Source organism: Sitophilus oryzae, unplaced genomic scaffold (assembly GCF_002938485.1).
Source record: "Sitophilus oryzae breed Bouriz unplaced genomic scaffold, Soryzae_2.0 scaffold_1179_pilon_pilon, whole genome shotgun sequence".
Classification (NCBI taxonomy): domain Eukaryota; kingdom Metazoa; phylum Arthropoda; class Insecta; order Coleoptera; family Curculionidae; genus Sitophilus; species Sitophilus oryzae.
Genome location: NW_022145814.1, coordinates 346,436 through 365,181, shown reverse-complemented (window position 1 = coordinate 365,181; position 18,746 = coordinate 346,436). Strand labels below are relative to the sequence as shown.

Below are 18,746 nucleotides of genomic sequence, written 5' to 3'. Positions count from 1 at the left end.
TACAACTTTTGATTTTTAAATGGCACCCTCGGTATTTTTATATACTTTATTTGATAGAAAATGGCATTCTGAACAGAATGCCATATCAAATGTCAACTTTTGACATTATCGCTTAATAAAAAATTGAATTTTAAATTTCAATCTAGACTGCCATGGACTATGTTAAAAATACTAATTTTTAATCAAGAAGCCTGGGAAAAATAGATTTGATTGTCTAATGTTTTTAGTGTCTTGTCCTGAGCGGTTAAAAGATACTCAAATCGTATTTTTAAACATCTCAATTTTTTCAAATGGAACGAGTGTAGCTCATTAGCATATCAGGAAAAAGCATTTTTTTACCAATAATTTGATACCACACACTTGGTATTTTGACTCAAATTGTCGTTTATGAACAACATGTTAAAATTTCAAATAAACCCATATATATATTAACTAACGATTTGATATGTATATGAATAAACCATATACGAAAATGTCAAAAGTTGCCATATGATATGTCCATGATGTGTCATTATATTTAGAGTGTCATTTTCTATCGAATAAAGTAAAAAAATACCGAGGGTGCCATTTAAAAATCAAAAGTTGTAGTCATTTCCGGTGAAACAGGAAGTGACCGAAAACAATTGAATAGGTCAATAAACGCCAATCAATCCTAATTTATGTCACACCTATAGGTGCCCATAGTAACATACGAAGATCCCGTTTTTTTAACTGAAAAAAATAAAAAAGTTATAGGGGTGAGCCACTTTTGAGACGCACCCGGTATGCTAGGCGCTTTGTAGAACAAGATTTTTATTTTCAATTATGTTATATCACAGCTTATTATATTATATTATGATTTTGGCGCTTCTTGAGACTGCTGCCCGGAGCGGGTGCTCCTTTCCCCCCGCCCCCTTTAGATTCGGGGCTCTTGTTTAATTGGTATAATAATTTAAATGAATTCGTTAATAAGGCCAGGACGTGGCCAGGACTGTGGCCAGGATCTGACTACCAGAGTTACGATCGTGTTATTTAAAATTTAATTCCTGTTTAGAATTACCATAATTAAAATATTTAAAAGATTATGTGTTAATAAAATTGAATAAGATGTTTTTCAAATAATTTCTTAAACTTAAAACTATTTACAAAATTTTTTTCAAATAATCATATGAATAATGATATCTTCGCTTATTAATACAACACGTGATATGAATTAGCACTTTTCTAATTCACAACCTCAATGTCATAAAATAGCTACAATCTAAGTTTTAGTCCTTTATCAATAATCTCAGACCATACCTAACAAATATCTTGAAAATCATGGTCATTCAGAAACAAATTAATTTAAATTTGGCGCCAAAATGTATAACCAACCAACTTCCGGGCTTAGAAAAATTTATTTTGATAATCACTTTTAAGTTCTATTATTATATTGCATTATATTTGTTACAGATGTGAATAGAGATACAATAAATGTCCAAAGAATATTTTTATTCTTCAAAAAGGCTATTAGGTATATTTGAAAAATATTTTTAGAAACTATTAAGTTGTTAATTTGATTTCCTGTAGTTTACCAAAATCATCTTTATCTATCGTGGCCAATCAGAGGCCTTTGACGTCAGTTGGCCAGAAATTATTATCTTTCCATTGGTGGAGCGATAGAATTTTCTGGAAGCTTTTCCTGGCCGTGGTATAAATTCCGCCATTACTAAAAATTCCCTTGATTTGATCCTTGTATGCAGTTGCTGTAGGTTACTTGTAATTTAACGTATTTTTTCTAATCTCATTTTATAATAAATTAGTGTATAAATCTATATTTAAGGTGAGTGTAGTTAAGAAATATGATGTACTATAATTTTTAAGGGCGGTATTATATTTTTTGAGGGGTTTCAAATGTCCACGTGCTGACAAATTTAATTTTCATTGTCTACGAATAAGAAACGATTTCTTTGTAATTATGAAATTTCTAGAGTTTCTTTTACACAAGAAGTAGTATTTCTTTGTTAAAATGCTTGCCGTTTATTAGTAAGGACTTTGTATGTTCCTGTAAATGCTGGGCGTCGCTTACAATATCAAGGTTACACAAATACGACAATAAACTTGTATTTATGGTTTTTATTTGTTTTTCTTAGAAAATGGCAAAAGCACCAGCAGTTGGTATTGATCTTGGAACAACTTATTCCTGTGTTGGAGTATTTCAACATGGAAAAGTTGAAATTATTGCTAATGACCAAGGAAACAGAACCACTCCATCATATGTAGCCTTCACAGATACGGAGCGTCTTATTGGAGACGCTGCCAAAAACCAAGTAGCTATGAATCCCAATAACACAATTTTTGGTGAGAATTAATTTTTAACTTGTTCTAATTCTTAATAATACAAATTATTTATTTCAATAGATGCTAAGCGTCTTATTGGTAGAAGATTTGATGATCCTGCTGTACAAGCTGATATGAAACATTGGCCATTTGAAGTAATCAATGAAGATACGAAACCAAAAATGAAAGTAGATTACAAAGGTGAAAGTAAAACATTCTTCCCTGAAGAAATCAGTTCTATGGTACTTACAAAAATGAAGGAAACAGCTGAAGCATACTTGGGAACTTCTGTTACAAACGCAGTTATAACTGTGCCAGCCTATTTTAATGATTCACAACGTCAGGCAACTAAAGATGCTGGAACTATTGCTGGCCTTCAAGTACTTAGAATTATTAATGAACCTACTGCAGCTGCTATCGCGTATGGTCTTGACAAAAAAGGTAATGAAGTAATATATGTATTTTTTTTATTTTAGATTATGAACTTGTTTAATTTGGTCTAATAAGAATTTCCAGTATTTTTAAAAATTTTGTTTTTTATTTCAGGACAAGGTGAAAGAAATGTTCTTATATTTGATCTGGGTGGTGGTACTTTTGATGTCTCCATCTTGACTATTGAGGATGGTATTTTTGAAGTAAAATCTACTGCTGGAGACACTCATTTGGGAGGTGAAGATTTTGATAACCGCATGGTTAATCATTTTGTCCAAGAATTTAAGCGTAAATACAAGAAAGATTTAACCACAAACAAAAGAGCACTCAGACGATTAAGAACCGCATGTGAAAGAGCGAAGAGAACTTTGTCATCTTCCACTCAAGCCAGCATTGAAATTGATTCCCTATTTGAGGGAATAGACTTCTACACTTCAATTACACGTGCCCGTTTTGAAGAACTCAATGCTGATTTATTCAGGTCTACGATGGAGCCAGTAGAAAAGGCCATACGTGATGCAAAAATGGATAAGTCCGCAGTACATGACATCGTACTGGTTGGAGGATCAACTCGTATTCCCAAGGTCCAAAAATTACTGCAGGATTTCTTTAATGGGAAAGAGCTTAACAAATCCATCAACCCTGATGAGGCTGTTGCCTATGGTGCTGCTGTTCAAGCTGCTATTTTACATGGTGACAAATCAGAAGAGGTATGTTTTTTATCACTTGTTTATAAATATTTGAATTGATTTTACTTTTGTTATACAGGTACAAGATCTGCTTCTTCTTGATGTTACTCCACTTTCATTGGGTATTGAAACTGCAGGTGGTGTTATGACAACCCTTATCAAAAGGAACACAACCATTCCTACTAAGCAAACACAAACATTTACAACCTATTCTGACAACCAACCTGGAGTACTTATTCAGGTAATATTTTATTCTGTATAATGTTGAAATTGTTAATTACTTCATATGATGATATTAAATTGTCATGCCAGACTGGAGTTTATGAGCTACTTCTGTGATTATTTTATATCTGAAGATTACTGATTTTCTATACTTTCACTATTATCTTAAATTATTATTGTTTAAATCTAGATTTGTTTTACAGGTTTATGAAGGCGAGCGTGCTATGACTCGTGATAACAATCTTTTGGGTAAATTTGAACTCACTGGAATTCCCCCAGCACCTCGAGGCGTTCCTCAAATCGAAGTAACATTCGATATCGACGCTAACGGTATTTTGAACGTAAGCGCCATTGAAAAGTCCACTAACAAGGAAAATAAAATTACAATTACAAACGACAAGGGACGTCTCAGCAAGGAGGATATTGAAAGAATGGTCAATGAGGCTGAGAAATACAGAAATGAAGATGAGAAACAGAGGAGCACAATTTCAGCCAAGAATGCTCTGGAATCTTACTGCTTTAACATCAAAAGTACAGCAGAAGATGACAAAATCAAGGACAAGATTAGCGACAGCGACAAACAAACTGTGTTGGAGAAATGCAATGAGGTCATTGCGTGGTTAGATGCCAATCAACTCGCCGACAAAGAAGAGTATGAACACAAACAGAAGGAATTGGAGAACATTTGCAACCCAATTATCACAAAATTGTATCAAGGAGCTGGCGGTGCCCCAGGTGGAATGCCTGGAGGATTCCCAGGCGGCGCGGGCGCTGCCCCTGGTGCAGGAGCTGGTGCTGGAGGTGCCGGACCAACCATTGAAGAGGTCGATTAAATGTAGCCATTCCATAATTAATTACCCTTGCTTTTGTTACAGTATTAAAATTTCCTCTTTTACATTTTGGCTTTACAGAGACAATTTCAGATCATAAACTCGTTTTGTATCTACAATTTTTACAGTTTGTTTGCAGATATGTTCAATTTTTTTATTAAAGGTCAGTTTCAAATTGAATATAAAAGTATTATTTATATACAACCCAAAAGCGTATAGGAATAAGTTAAATTTATTAAGGTTTAATGCCGTCTCAATTTTAATGCAGGATTGTCGTGCCTGTTTTTAAAGATCCTTCATGACATACCTTTGCTATTATGGGTGCGAACCAGGGTTCGGAAAACTACATTACATGTAGTTTATGTAACCTCTGTATGTAACTTTCAAATATCAAAGGTTTGAGGTGAGGTTATAAGTTGAAGCTTTAAAAACACATAATGTATTTAAGAAAACAGAAGAAATATGGCTTTAAATATAATATTTACATCATATTATCTGTATTACACCTCATACAAAGGAAAATTATTCATAAACAAGGATAATATCAATGCATAGTTTATTAACGTAGTTTTCATGTAGTTATGAACGGGAAAAGACGTAGTTTTTGAAGAAAAACTACACGTAGTTAATCAGGTAAATTACGTCTTAATTAACTACTTCCGAACCCTGGTGCGAACTTTAGTTTGACTTTAGCTCAAATATGCCGGCTACCGTAATTAAATTTTTTGCGCACGTTTATGATCATTTTTCCTATCTCTGAGGGTGCAGCCACTATCCTAAAAACGCCGTATCGGCGTAACGGCGTAACGACCTTGAATAGATTTCCAGTAATTCTATTTTCTGAAACATTCATCTGTCAGAAATTTTATCTGTCAAATTCATCTGTCAAAAATTTTAGCCAATAGAATTACTGGAAATCGATTCAAGGTCGTTACGCCGTTACGCCGATACGCCGTTTTTAGGATAGTGTGGCTGCACCCTGATGGAGTCAAACGTAATACATATACATCCGTGTGCTTCATGCTTAGCAGCTATCATTAGAATTTTTGGTCGCGTTCATGCTCATTCTTGCTTTCTCTATATCTTTGACCTCTAGGGGTTGGATAAAATGTATTATCGATATTTTTTCCTAAAATTGACATTCCTAGTTCATACCACAGATAACATACAGTCATACAGTAAAGATTTTATAGGTTATGTATTTATTTACTTTTTTTATTCAAAGTTTTGAAAGATTTCAAATTTCTCTAATTTTAATTTATGGGATGAAAATTTGGTATTTTAGGTATTTAAATTGGAAATTGATACCTCTTATTTATCTGTTATTTTGACGAGTTATAGATAATGTATTCTTCCAAGCATAAGCATCTAAATGGAGAACGTCTTAAAAAATCAAAAAAAGACAAGAAACTTTCAAGTTTAATAAATAACTCTGACTCAGATACTGGCGAAGAAAGTGAACATGAACTTTCATATTACATTGGAGACAGAGTTAAATTAATGAAGGAAGTTTTAAAGATCGTTAAGCCACGCAAGATATTTGCTATGGCACCAGATTGCATGAGAGTAAGTATAATACATGAGAGTAAGTATAATACATGAGACGATGGGCGCTTTCAGGGACGTTCAGCGGCTGAGTAAGCGGTTTCCCTAAACGGTTTCTTTTTATACACAAAAACAGTCAGCCGCTGATTTCCCTGTACACGCACATTGACTGTTGTCACCATAGAATAAGCATATATGTAGTATATAATGGCGCATTCTCACGACTCGTGTACTTGACAAACATTTGTAATTGGTATACAGGGTATACATGGTGCATCGGGCATCTATACAGAATTTCTAAGTTATTTATTACAGGAGCTACGCCGCATTCTCGCCAGACCCTATATGCCAATAAAAAATACTTGCCAAGTACATGAGTCGTCAGAGTCTGCATTAATAGGGCTAGGTATACGGGGTGTCAAAACAATAGTGTACCAAACTTCAATGGTTGATTCTGCAGAAAAAAAGTAAAAAAAAGTTCCTATGAACCCTGTGAAGTTTTTTGGGGAAGTTACAGCCTTAGAAAGAATATTAAATAAAAATTATATGTTTTGTTTACTTTTAAGAACAATTTTCTTTGAAATTTGGTATTCTTAAACACATTGTATGGCCAAAGCATGGCAATAGTGTAAAAATTCATAACTGTTCTGGAAGGGCACTGTCCATTAGAGTAGGTTTGTTTATCCTAATGGATACAGTAATTTCAACAAATTACATACAAAAAACAGCGACAAAAAAAACGGCGGCGTTCCAAACAATTACACATCACCACCCCAGTGGCGGCTCGTGACCGTGGGACTGTGTATGTGGGGTGATAAAATTTTAGTTGCGTCTATTTGCTTCTCCTTAAATTATTTTATAATCGAAATTATATCTATTATTAATACCTGCAATTTATTCATTAATTTATGATGGTCGAAAACACTGCAGTAAAAGTTGGTTAAATGAGATATTAAATGCCTTGGAAATAATTTTCTTATAGGATTCTTAAAATTTATCGGCAAGAGATAAATAAAAATACATGAGACAAATTTGCAAACCTTATTTCTAAATGTATAACAATCTTATCTAATATTTCATAAAATAAAATAAAATTCGCAAAGAAGTTTTTTGACTACACTGCTTTTATTAACATATCGAATTGAAATAGCACACTGAGACGTTTCTATACTATCTGTTGTATCCTAAAATTATATCCTGTGCTTGCACTGAATAAAAACTTGCCTAATTTCGGGATTTTCCCGAAAATCTCAGACGCCTGGCAAAGTAGAGATATGTAGGTTCTAATATGATATTAAACTAGTTTTATTCCAATAAATGTTTTAATATTTGTAGTAAGAAGTTCTATATATTTTTATATAAATGTAAAAGATAAAATGTACCTTTATATGGGTTTATCATACCATTTTCGTTTGTTACTGCCTGGTTAACAGTATTTTCAAATCGACCAACTATACGTTTCTGATATTTAATAAATAATTAAACTGTACTTAAAATGAATGGCGATTCGGAAAATGAAGATCGATTAAAAATTACTTCGCTGATTAGTTCAGTTTCTAACCGTGTTTTGAACGCCGCACAGTGGATCGAGGTATACGGAAATATGGACATTTGCTTTTGTTTTAGAAGTATTGGTCTGATTTGGATAATTTTGATCATTTTGCAAAGAAATGATCATTAAATATTACAATTAAATATTGTAAGTTATTACAATAAAATATTTTATTTTTATTTATATTTTTTATTAACGTTTTCTATATTAGAAAACGTAGGTATAAGTTTGCGATTGCTTAAAATTCGACCTTTCATGTGGAGAAAGATACGTTAAAATATTTTTCAATACCGTTTGATGGAGGGTTATCCCATGGTTTAAGAAGAATTTTTAAGAATATCAATTATAAACTTGTGTATAGTGCTAATTATAAATTACAACAATTATTAGATAATCCTAAAGATACACCGCCACTGGAAAGGTCGTGTATTTATGAATTTTCATGTAAAGATTGTAATCAGAAATATGTTGGGCAAACTAGAAGATCAATATTAACTAGATTTAAAGAACATCTAGCTCATATAAGATATGGTAGACCGGATAAATCTTGCATTTGCTGAACATATTGTTGATAAAAACCATTGTATAGATATTAATAATTTAAAATTAGATAAACAAGTCTCAAATTACAGGCAATTAGATGCATATGAGAGCGTCAAAATTAATAAGTGTAAAGATAGTATGAACAGAGACAATGGTTCAATTCCTTCCAATTCTCTGTTCCTTCTGCCCTAGTTTCGGTAATTAATTGATACGCTCGGTTGGTTTTGACTCCCTTGGCTAGTTTGTAAGTAGCTAGTATATAAACGCTCTATTTTGTAGATATTAGTTTAGTTTTAATCATCTCCTGATGATGCTAACATGGTTAGTGAAACGTGCGTCCAATGTAAAAGTAGAAGTGTTTTGGTGTATTATGGTGATTTAGTGTTTTATTTTGCTGTTCACCAAAGGTTCCAACCCCCAACTGTAGTCCTGTATAGGATAATGTAAATTTTCCTTCGAATATTTATTTTGTTGTCCTTGGTGTTTAGAAAAATACAGCCAAGTATTCAGTTTTTTCACTGCAGTTTTTAACCAAGGTTTTTAACCACATTGTGCATATAGCGTTTTTAACCAACGTTTTAGCAAAAAAGAAATAGAATGGTAACACCGCAGAATATTGGAAATAAAAATAGTATACTATATGCAGAATTTTATGCTGAATCCAAATCTGTACAGAAAAATGAGGGGTGTAATATAATAAAACTCAATAACTACTTAATCATAACTTTTTTTTGGGCCACCCTGTATACAACAAAATATTTTTAGAATATGCACAATTTTAAACCATGCAATATCTCTATAAAACTTTTTTTATATCTTTGTTAACAACGACGATATTGGTCATCCTGGTACTAATGGGCCACCCTGTATATTTTCCAGAGGGTCGTCTAGTGGCCGTAAATCTTTTTATATTTCTTTTAAGTAACCTTTGGCCTCAATAACAGATATAAAAAAGTTTTTTAAAAACTTTAAAGCACTTTTTTAAAACTCAAAAAATAAAAGAAATATATAATATAAACTATACCGGGAGCGTTTCAAAGGTGGCTCACCCCTATAATTTTTTATTTTTTTATACATTTTCCGAGACGTTCGTTTTAAACCAGCATATCTCCAATACAAAAAGAGATAATGTGGTGATTAAAAAAACAAAAATGCTCACAAAAGATGAGGCTACAATGTGATTTAATTTACCAATAGCCACTACCGCTGCTGCACCCTAAAGGGTGTTACAAAGTTCGGGCAAAAAACTTCGTCTTGTTGTTGTGCCCTGTATATGCTCAAAATAAATTCGGAATAAAAATTTCTGACGTACCATCCATTAAAAAGGAATTAATTTACAATTTAAAAAAAAATCATCAAATTCTAATGAGTGGTTCGCGAGAAATCCAACTTCGAAATTGGGTCTAGTTTTTCGTGGCCGGTTTTTTTTTGCCGGTGAGTTTATAAAAAACGTGATTTGGTATGTTGATATTAGACATAAATTAGGATTGATTGACGTATTCAATTGTTTTCTGTAACTTCCTGTTTCACCGGAAATTACTACAACTCTTGATTTTTAAATGGCATCCTCGGTCCTCGGTATTTTTTTTACCTTATTCGTTCTTTATTCGAATAATTTGATACCACACACTTGGTATTTCGAGTCAAAACAATTACAATTTTAAATAAACCATATGTGAAAATGTCATACGTCATTATATTCAGGATGCATCCACACTATCCTAGAAACCGCGTATCGGCGTAACGGCGTAACGACCTTTAATAGATTTCTAGTAATTCTATTGGCTGAAATTTTTGACAGATAAAATTTCTTTGACAGATTAGAATTTTTCAGCCAATAGAATTACTGGAAATCTATTCAAGGTCGTTACGCCGTTACGCCGTTTTTAGGATAGTGTGGATCAGGTGTGGATGCATCTTGAATATAATGACGTATGACATGTCAACTTTTGACATTTTCACATATGGTTTATTTAAAATTGTAATTGTTTTGACTCGAAATACCAAGTGTGTGGTATCAAATTATTCGTAAAAAAATGCTTTTTCCAAATATGCTAATGAGTCACCCTCGTTCTATTTCAAAAAATTGAGATATGATTAAAAGTGCGAATTGGGTATCTTTTAACGAGCCAGGACAAGACACGAAAAACATTAGACGATCAAATATACTTTTCCTCGGCTCCTTGATTTGAAAAATTTGAAAAATTATTGTTTTTAACACAGCCATGGTACTCTAGATTGAAATTTAAAATACGATTTTATGAATGTCAAAAGTTGACATATGCTATGTCATTATGAGTGTCATTTTCTATCGAATAAAGTAACAAAATACCGAAGGTGCCACTTAAAAATCAAAAGTTGTAGTCATTTTCGGTCAAACAGGAAGTGACCGAAAACAATTGAATACGTCAATCAATCCTAATTTATGTCATATACTAACATACCAGATCTCTTTTTTTTATCTGAAGAAATAAAAACGTTATAGGGGTGAGCCACTTTTGAGACGCACCCGGTATAATAATAAGATTTTTAAAATTATTATTATCCTTATTATTGAATACATGTTCGTATTAAGGTGGGTATACACATGCGAGCCGCGAGCGGTTCGCAAACCACTCGTGAACCGCTCGTTAGCAAATTGTTTTTGTACGAACCTTCAACGATCCAAGGGAAAGGGCGAACGCCGCAAACCAACCGAAAACATGCAGTCATTTTTGCGATGCGACGCGACGGTGCGAGTACGCGTTTAATTATATCTTCGCGAGAAGAGAATTATGCTCTGTTGGTGATGAGTTGTGCATTTTTAAGGATGGCTAGTTTAGACAAGAAAAGGAAGCAGCGACGTTGGTGGCACACTAACCTGTACAAAAAACGTACCAGTACGGAGCTTTTAATGGACATGAAATAACAAGAAATAAACTTTAATTTTTTTTATAATGTTCTTTATGTTTTGGATCCCATAATAAAGTTTTTTTTATAAAGAGATCAATTAAATCTAAAATGATTTCCTCGGACCACTCCATATTTAAATAAACCTCTATACCTCTTCCAACCGGTAAACAAAAACTAAAAATTGAAAACAGTGCGTCTGGATTGTCTGAAGGTTCGATACAAACAACGAACAACACACGAGCCCGTCCACCGAGAGCCACGAATCCCTTTGTGTTCGTCAAAAAAACCGACAGGAGGCGGATCGCCGCGAACGGTTTGCGAGCCGTTCGTTCGTTGCTCAGAACAACGTACACACTTGCGAATTATAGGTCCACAAGCGGTTCGCGAACCGCTCGCATAGAACACGCACATTCACATAGAATAAAAATATGATAAAAAGTTCATTGAGTTTTAGGATAAGTATGAAATTCTGCAGTTTAATTTGTAATAGTCAATTTAATTCGGAAATTCAAATAAAATATTCTGGTAAAACACCCTTGTACTATTCAGTAAATTATCCAAAATTAAATAATCCGTGATTATGTTAGTATTCCTTTTCCATGTTGAACATTATAGTAATGTTTTACATTGAAAAATATGTCAATTTCACAAATATCAGTCAAACCCAAAGGTCAAACCCTATAAAGTTTCAAGATGATAAAGAAAAGTAAAAAAAGTTAAGGTCACATGTTCAATTTACATGACGTAACTTGCTAAAATTTTTCAATTGATAGTTTGTTCTAACATCACGAATCCTAAATTTCTCTAGTGGTGTGCCCAGAGACTTTTACCTCGGAATTCAATTACTGTGAATGTATTAATGTGAAACCTTCTTAGATAAGAATCTTAGATAAAATACTAAAATGTTTACCCATTTTTTTCGTTTCTTTTATTTTTTTTTAGTAATTTTAGTAAATTCTTAGTTACTATTTCCTTCTCTTAATTTTTGTATTTTTTATTTTTTTTGTAAGTAAATTTATTGAAATAAGTTAATCTAATGCATAAGCTATACCTATCCTGCTTATATTCTAATCATTGAAATTTTGATTGAAATCGAATTATACAGGGTAGCGCGTCATATACGACGCGGTTTTTGCAAGGGGAACAAAAGGTTATATTGAAGTGAAATTTTGTGAGCTTATGTAAGTCAATTTAAAGCATTTTCTAAAATGATATAGAGTTCTATAGGGTGTCCCCAAAAAAAGTTACACATCAAAGTTGTGTTCTTTGTAATGGAACACCCTGTATATTAATTGATTTTCGGATTCTAGTAAAAAAATAAAGCCGAGTTTCATTAGGAAAGTATATGACTAAAATGTATAGTTTTTGATATACATTCACCGGCACGAAAGATAGGCACCTTAAAACTTTGATGTATTTTAAAGTTTAATATATTTTGTTTGAGTGGGCCGATTTTGATAATTTTTTAAGCAGTATGTAGCCAAATTATTTGAATTTTTGGTATCTCTTTCTAAATTAAAAATGAAACTCCCCATCTGTTAATTATACGAGGGAAAACGAAATGTTGATATTTTGGTGAAAGTTTGAAACGCCCTATGGAATATGTTAAAACAGCAAGAAGTTTAAAAATAATTTTATCATCCAGATACATCCTTTTTCGATAGTTTGTTTAAGGTTTGTTTTTTGGTTCATCTTCAAAGCTTTATTTTTGCTGGAGATATTCACTTTTGAATAAGACTATCATGTCTCCAAAAAAATCCTTTATGGGTATTTCGCCACTGCACTGCAAGAAAAATCTACAAAATAGAATAGTTATTTTTTGTAAACACTTCTGCGTTAAACCTAAACGGACGCTGCTTGTCAGAAGTTATGTTTACAGTTATAAAAATTTGCCTAACAAAGAAAAAAATTGGCGCCGGGAGGCACGTATAGCCGCCCATACTAAAATACGTCTTATTTTTTCCGAAACGCCTCGTATGTATGGAATTGTAAGTATATTGTGTATTGTTATCATTGTGTCTATGATTTGGGGTTTATATTTCGTTTAATGTTTTGTCAATAAAATATGGTGGATAAAAAATAAAAAGGATAGGAAAACAATATAACATACGAACATCTTTCAAAACACAAAATACACTTAGATCCATTTTATCACATACTAAACCAATGAATACAGAACAACAAACAAAAAATGTAATATACCAAATACCCTGTGAATGCGATAAATTTTACATTGGTGAAACATCTAGACCCTTAAATGTTAGAACTAAAGAACATAAAGATTATTTAAGAAAGGGAGATTTTCACAAATCTAAGATTTGTCAGCATTCATGGGACACAGGGCACAGAATAAATTTTAATAACGCCAAAATTATAATGAAAGAAGCGATAGCCTCTAAAAGAGAAATTAAAGAGGCTTTTTTAATTCAATGTAATAAAAATAAATATATTGCTCATGCATCTGTAGATGTTAGTAATGTATGGCAATCGCTTCTTTGATTTTAAAGAACATAACATAAATAAACATAACATACGTAAAATTTTAAAATAATCATACAGAAAGATTGGGGCTTTTTGGTTTTACCTTATTAAGTAATTGTTATCAGGTAGTAATTGTTAATTTTGAAGTTTAACTTGATATAATGTCATTTTAACAGAACGTCAACGGTTTCTCGTAGACGTATCGGTTTTAAAAAAGTAAAGTGTTCTCGAATAGTTGAATTTAAATATTTTAAATAGTTTTTTTTCTGTATTCTTTATATTTTTTTGCTTCCGACGACGGAAAGAGAAAACTTTCCGAAACGTTAAGCATTTTTTTCTTTGTTAGGCAAACTTTTATAACTGTAAACATAACTTCTGACAAGCAGCGTCCGTTTAGGTTTAACGCAGAAGTGTTTACAAAAAATAACTATTTTATTTTGTAGATTTTTCTTGCAGTGCAGTGGCGAAATACCCATAAAGGATTTTTTTAGAGAGATGAATCCGCCACATAGGTATAGACATTTTTTAAGACTAACATGTTTTCGTAATTTTTACGTTAAGACCATGCCTTTGCTTTTGGTCCTAGTCAACAGATCTAGTAAGTTCTGGTCCCGAAACAGGTCCTCTGGACATAAGAATTGCTTCATTTAGTCTTCGTATAGTCCGTTAGTTGATATGTACCTTCCTTAGGTGCAATCCATTATAAATTTGAAAAGCTGGAAATCGGCGGTTTCTTAGCGATAAACTTACAATAAGTCGATCGTCTCGATTAGAAGTTCTCATACAAAGGTTCCTGGACGTTTAAATTGACGTCCTCATGGACATGGTCATAATTCAAAAACTACTCAGTATACTCTATGGTATTAAGGTATTTTTGGAAAAACTAAAACTTAAGTGTAAAAATATATTTGACTCACACTGTATATCTATAAAAATAGTTTTGAAATGTGAACTACCATTAAACATATATTTTGTAAAAGGTTTGGAGTGAAAATCTCAAATAGGAGTTCTGATACAGAGCTTTTTCGGAACACGGAGCCATCTTGTATGTATGCAAAGATATTTAAACTCAACGAGTTTAAATATCTTTGTATGTATGCATTTGTATATGTGTGTTTATTTAAATACTAAAGTGAAAGCTACGAATTTAAATGGATAAACTTTGTAATATATCTTATTAACAATACAATGCAGTAAGTTTTATAAACATTCGTTCACAGTAAATGAATTCCGAGGTTTGTATCCCATAAGGGCTTAAAGCACTCCAGCACTATAACAGTATTTTCAACTATTTCAATCATTGTTGATCGCTCCCTATATATTTCATGTATTATACAGGGTGTCCCAGGCTGAGTGTGCATTAGAAGTTTCTAGAGAACTACAACATTTACCTCGGAGATTTTTTGCACATCATAGTTTCACAACGAGATCTATCGATTAAAAATATTTTCAATATGGCGGCACTTCCGGAAATACCGGAAGTTGACAGCAACTTTCTTATTTTAAATGGGTGCCCCTATTTTTTATTATGTACTTAAATTCTCTGTAAAATTTTATGAATTTTGATATTAAACACTCTATATCTAACATTGACCATTTTTGAGAAAAAAATATTTAAAATTTTTGAACGAAAAAAACTGCCAGTCAAAAATATGTGTATAGCATAAACGTCAAAGTTAATGATTACCACAGCCACTGTGCCATAAAGAGAAAACATGTGGCTATATCTATTTAAAAAATTAAATTGTTCGAATGTCATATAATAATGGCCGCAGCCCGCAGCTGTCATATAATTCAGCGATTAAAAATATTAATATTATTGTTACGTTTTTCGTCGGTTCCGTGTGGATAGAAAGTCACAATTTATTTAAACACTATTTATTTACCACTAATTAACAAAAACAATAACGATAAAAGACTTATAGAACTATTTACAAACGATTTATAACTAAGAATTTATTTTGAATTTTAGCGCGTCAACTGCACTGGTATATTTATAACTGCCCTCTGTAGGCCACCGCCGCCGGCTTTTATACCGACAGGTAAAGAACTCTAGAATAGTCCATAGATCGTTAGGTGCGTAGAGAAGGTTTTCGAATGTCCTTGTATGTACTAGTCCATTCCAGTGGAACTCGATTCTTCTCGAACGAATGAATCATTGCGGTGTCTATGCGATGTTAAGGTCATCCGAGGGCGTGCCATATTGTGAGGTTAGGTCGAGTCCACACCGGCCCGCAACACTGCCCCCTTCTTAGGCACATGCTCGTCCCGAGATGTAGACGGTGAATGAAGGTATTTGCAAAGCTGGCCCCTAGTACATTGCGAAGTCTGGTAGAAATAGCAGTCTACAGTTTTCTCTCCCGATCTCAGCTTTGGGTTGTAGCAGCAAACGAGGATCTCGATTCCCGTAAATCTGAACAAGACTTCAATCATGTTCCGGATTGTACGCCAACTCAAACCATCGAGTCCACACGCCAGCTTCGGAATGGCTAATCGTGCAATGTTGTTGTTTAGCAGGGCTTCTCTCAGTTCAATCAGGGTCTTCCATAGATTGAGATAAGTCGGCTTACTCGGGGACCATTCCTTGGTGACCAGGTAGAAGATGTGCCTTGCTTGACCATGTGCATTGTCGGTTAGCCTCAAGACGCTTCCAACCTCTGGATCCTGTCGGCGTAGTTCTCCGACACGCCCAAACTTCTCATTGAACGTCGCAGCGATTCCTCTGGACATCCGCAAATCTCGAGCCACACAATGAGCGAGCGAATAATCAGGAGGCACGGAAAAGAGGTCTCGTTGATCTTCTTTGGTTACACCATAGCGAGCCTTCTCACTGCTGTTGTATCGGGCCATGAAATCGTCAAAGGACATCTCCGAATCAGGGGGATCAAAGCTGCAGGTTCTCACGGTCCCAGCACGATCTTCTATTTCGCCTTGGTAGGGGCTCAAACGGTTGAAATGGACTACCCTCGGTTTTCCTTTTGGCAATTTTCTGATACGGTATACGACGTCATTAATTCTATCCATGACTTCGTATGGCCCTTCCCACGAGGATTGTAGCTTCGGAGATAACCCACGACGTCTCTGCGGGTTATATAGCCACACCAACTTCCCTGGTTGGTATCCTCCATGCTCAGCTTGAATGTCGTAGTGTTCCTTCATTCGGTCACTAGCACTTTGAATATTTAGGCGGACTCTCTGATGAATGTCGTCCATCCTTTGACGTAGTGTGTGGACATAATCTTCTCCGGCGACTTCTTCTCCCGGTCGGCAACCAAATTTCAGATCACAGGGTAGGCGCACTTCCCGTCCCATAACGATGCTGGCTGGAGTTTGCCCTGTAGATTCTTGGACGGATGAACGGTAGGCCAACAGGAACAGGTGAAGAAATTTGTCCCAGTCTCTTTGGTGGTCAGAGACTACTTTGGCCAGATAACGGTTGATAGTTCTGTTCATGCGTTCAACCATCCCATCGGATTGTGGATGTAGAGCAGTCGTCCTGGTCTTGCGGATGTTCAGGACTTCACAGACGCCTTGGAACAGATTGGACTCAAAGTTTCTTCCCTGATCTGAATGAAGCTCCATGGGAACACCAAACCTGCAGATCCATTCTTTAACAAGGGCATCAGCAATCGTGGACGCTTCTTGATTTGGCAACGCGTAGGCCTCGACCCATTTGCTGAAGTAATCCATTACTACCACAATGTATTTGTTGCCATCGTTCGTCTCCGGGAAAGGACCAGCCACGTCGATCGCTATTCGTTCGAAGGGACTACCAACATTGTACTGGCGCATAGGGGCTTTACCACGCTTTTGTGGCCCATTAATGGCTGCGCAAATGTCACATTTCTTACACCAGGCCCTCACATCTTCTTTGCAGTTCACCTAGTAGAACCGTTCACACAGCTTGCCAAGTGTTTTGGTAACACCAAGATGTCCTCCGCTGGTTCCATTGTGAACTTCCTCCAAGACTTCTGGGACCCTCTTCTTTGGAATGACGAACTGCCTTCTCTCTTCTTGTCCCTCCGGTCTCTCGATCACACGGCGAAGTAGTCCGTTATCTATTACCAAGGAATTCCACTGGGCCCAGTACGACTTTACGTTCGGCGAATATCTGCAAACTTCTTCCCACGTTCGTCTTTGGCCTGTGTTTTTCCAGTTAATTACTAAACCTAATTCTGGGTCACTGGTTTGGTCATTTGCAAGATCTTCGGGTTGCCAGCTATCATTAACCACAGTTGTTCTTAGGAGTTTCACTTCTTTCTCTTCTGCTCGAGAACAATGCTTACAGTCCTTAGCGCAAGGTCTTCTGGAAAGTGCGTCGGCATTCCGATGGATTGCCCCAGCTCGATGTTCTGTGTCGAAGTCAAATTCTTGTAATCGTTCAATCCATCTAGCTACCTGCCCTTCAGGATTCTTAAATTGCAACAGCCATTTCAAAGCAGCATGGTCTGTTCTTAACAAGAACTTTCTTCCATACAGATACTTGTAGAAGTGTTCCACTGCTTTAACTACTGCTAGTAATTCTCGTCTGGTTACACAGTAGTTCCTTTCCGGTTTTGACAAGGTCTTACTAAAATAACCAATGACTTTTTCTTGACCATCTTGGATCTGAGACAGAACAGCGCCTAACGCAACATTGCTAGCGTCGGTATCCAATATAAAGTTTCCGTTGCCAAGAGGGTAGCTAAGTATGGGCGCACTAGTCAGGGCCTTCTTCAATTTTCGGAATGCCTCGTCAGAATCTGAGTCCCAAGAGAAACGCCTCTCGCCTTCGGTAAGTCTGGTCAATGGTTTTGCGATGGTGGCAAAACCCTGTACATAGCGGCGATAGTATGTGCATAGTCCCAAAAAGCTTCGTAGTTCATGTTTATCTTTAGGTATCGGCCACTCTTCCACTGTCTTGGTCTTCTGTGGATCTACCGCAACTCCTTGGGAGGAGACTACATGGCTCAAGTAGTGTACCTTTTCTTGACACAGATGACATTTCTTGGGGCTAAGTTTCAAACCAGAGCTCCCTAGTCGCTTGAAAACTTCTTCCAAATTCTTCAGATGATCGTCAAAGGATTTCCCAACCACTATGATGTCATCCAGGTACACTAAACAGGTATCCAGGATAGTCCCTTTAACACAGACTCCATTAGTCTCTCAAAGGTAGCTGGCGCGTTGCACAATCCAAAAGGCATGACGGTAAATTGCCACAGTCCGGAGCCCACCGAGAACGCTGTCTTCTCTCTGTCTTTCGGCGCCATGTCGACTTGCCAA

General features: G+C 35.1%; 2 protein-coding genes across 3 annotated transcripts in view; both read left to right on the top strand.

The window, feature by feature from the left end:
* The first annotated feature begins 1,641 nt into the window (after positions 1 to 1,641).
* LOC115891096 (heat shock 70 kDa protein cognate 4) lies at positions 1,642 to 4,658 on the top strand. Its single transcript, XM_030911495.1, has 6 exons — positions 1,642 to 1,801; positions 2,112 to 2,319; positions 2,380 to 2,739; positions 2,845 to 3,440; positions 3,499 to 3,660; positions 3,845 to 4,658. The coding sequence occupies exons 2-6, from the start codon at positions 2,115 to 2,117 to the stop codon at positions 4,472 to 4,474; spliced, it is 1,953 nt and encodes a 650-aa protein (XP_030767355.1). The 5' UTR covers positions 1,642 to 1,801; positions 2,112 to 2,114; the 3' UTR covers positions 4,475 to 4,658.
* A 984-nt stretch (positions 4,659 to 5,642) lies between these two features.
* LOC115891073 (rRNA methyltransferase 2, mitochondrial) overlaps positions 5,643 to 18,746 on the top strand; it is a 33,043-nt gene continuing 19,939 nt past the window's right edge. The window contains exons 1-2 of one of the 2 annotated variants that reach the window (XM_030911477.1): positions 5,643 to 5,664; positions 5,813 to 6,037. In XM_030911477.1, the coding sequence (XP_030767337.1) occupies positions 5,816 to 6,037 (222 nt within the window). In that variant the 5' untranslated portion in view covers positions 5,643 to 5,664; positions 5,813 to 5,815. Of the gene's footprint in view, positions 5,665 to 5,812; positions 6,038 to 7,587; positions 7,716 to 18,746 lie in introns of those variants that run through there. The other variant, XM_030911482.1, reaches the window with a different exon arrangement.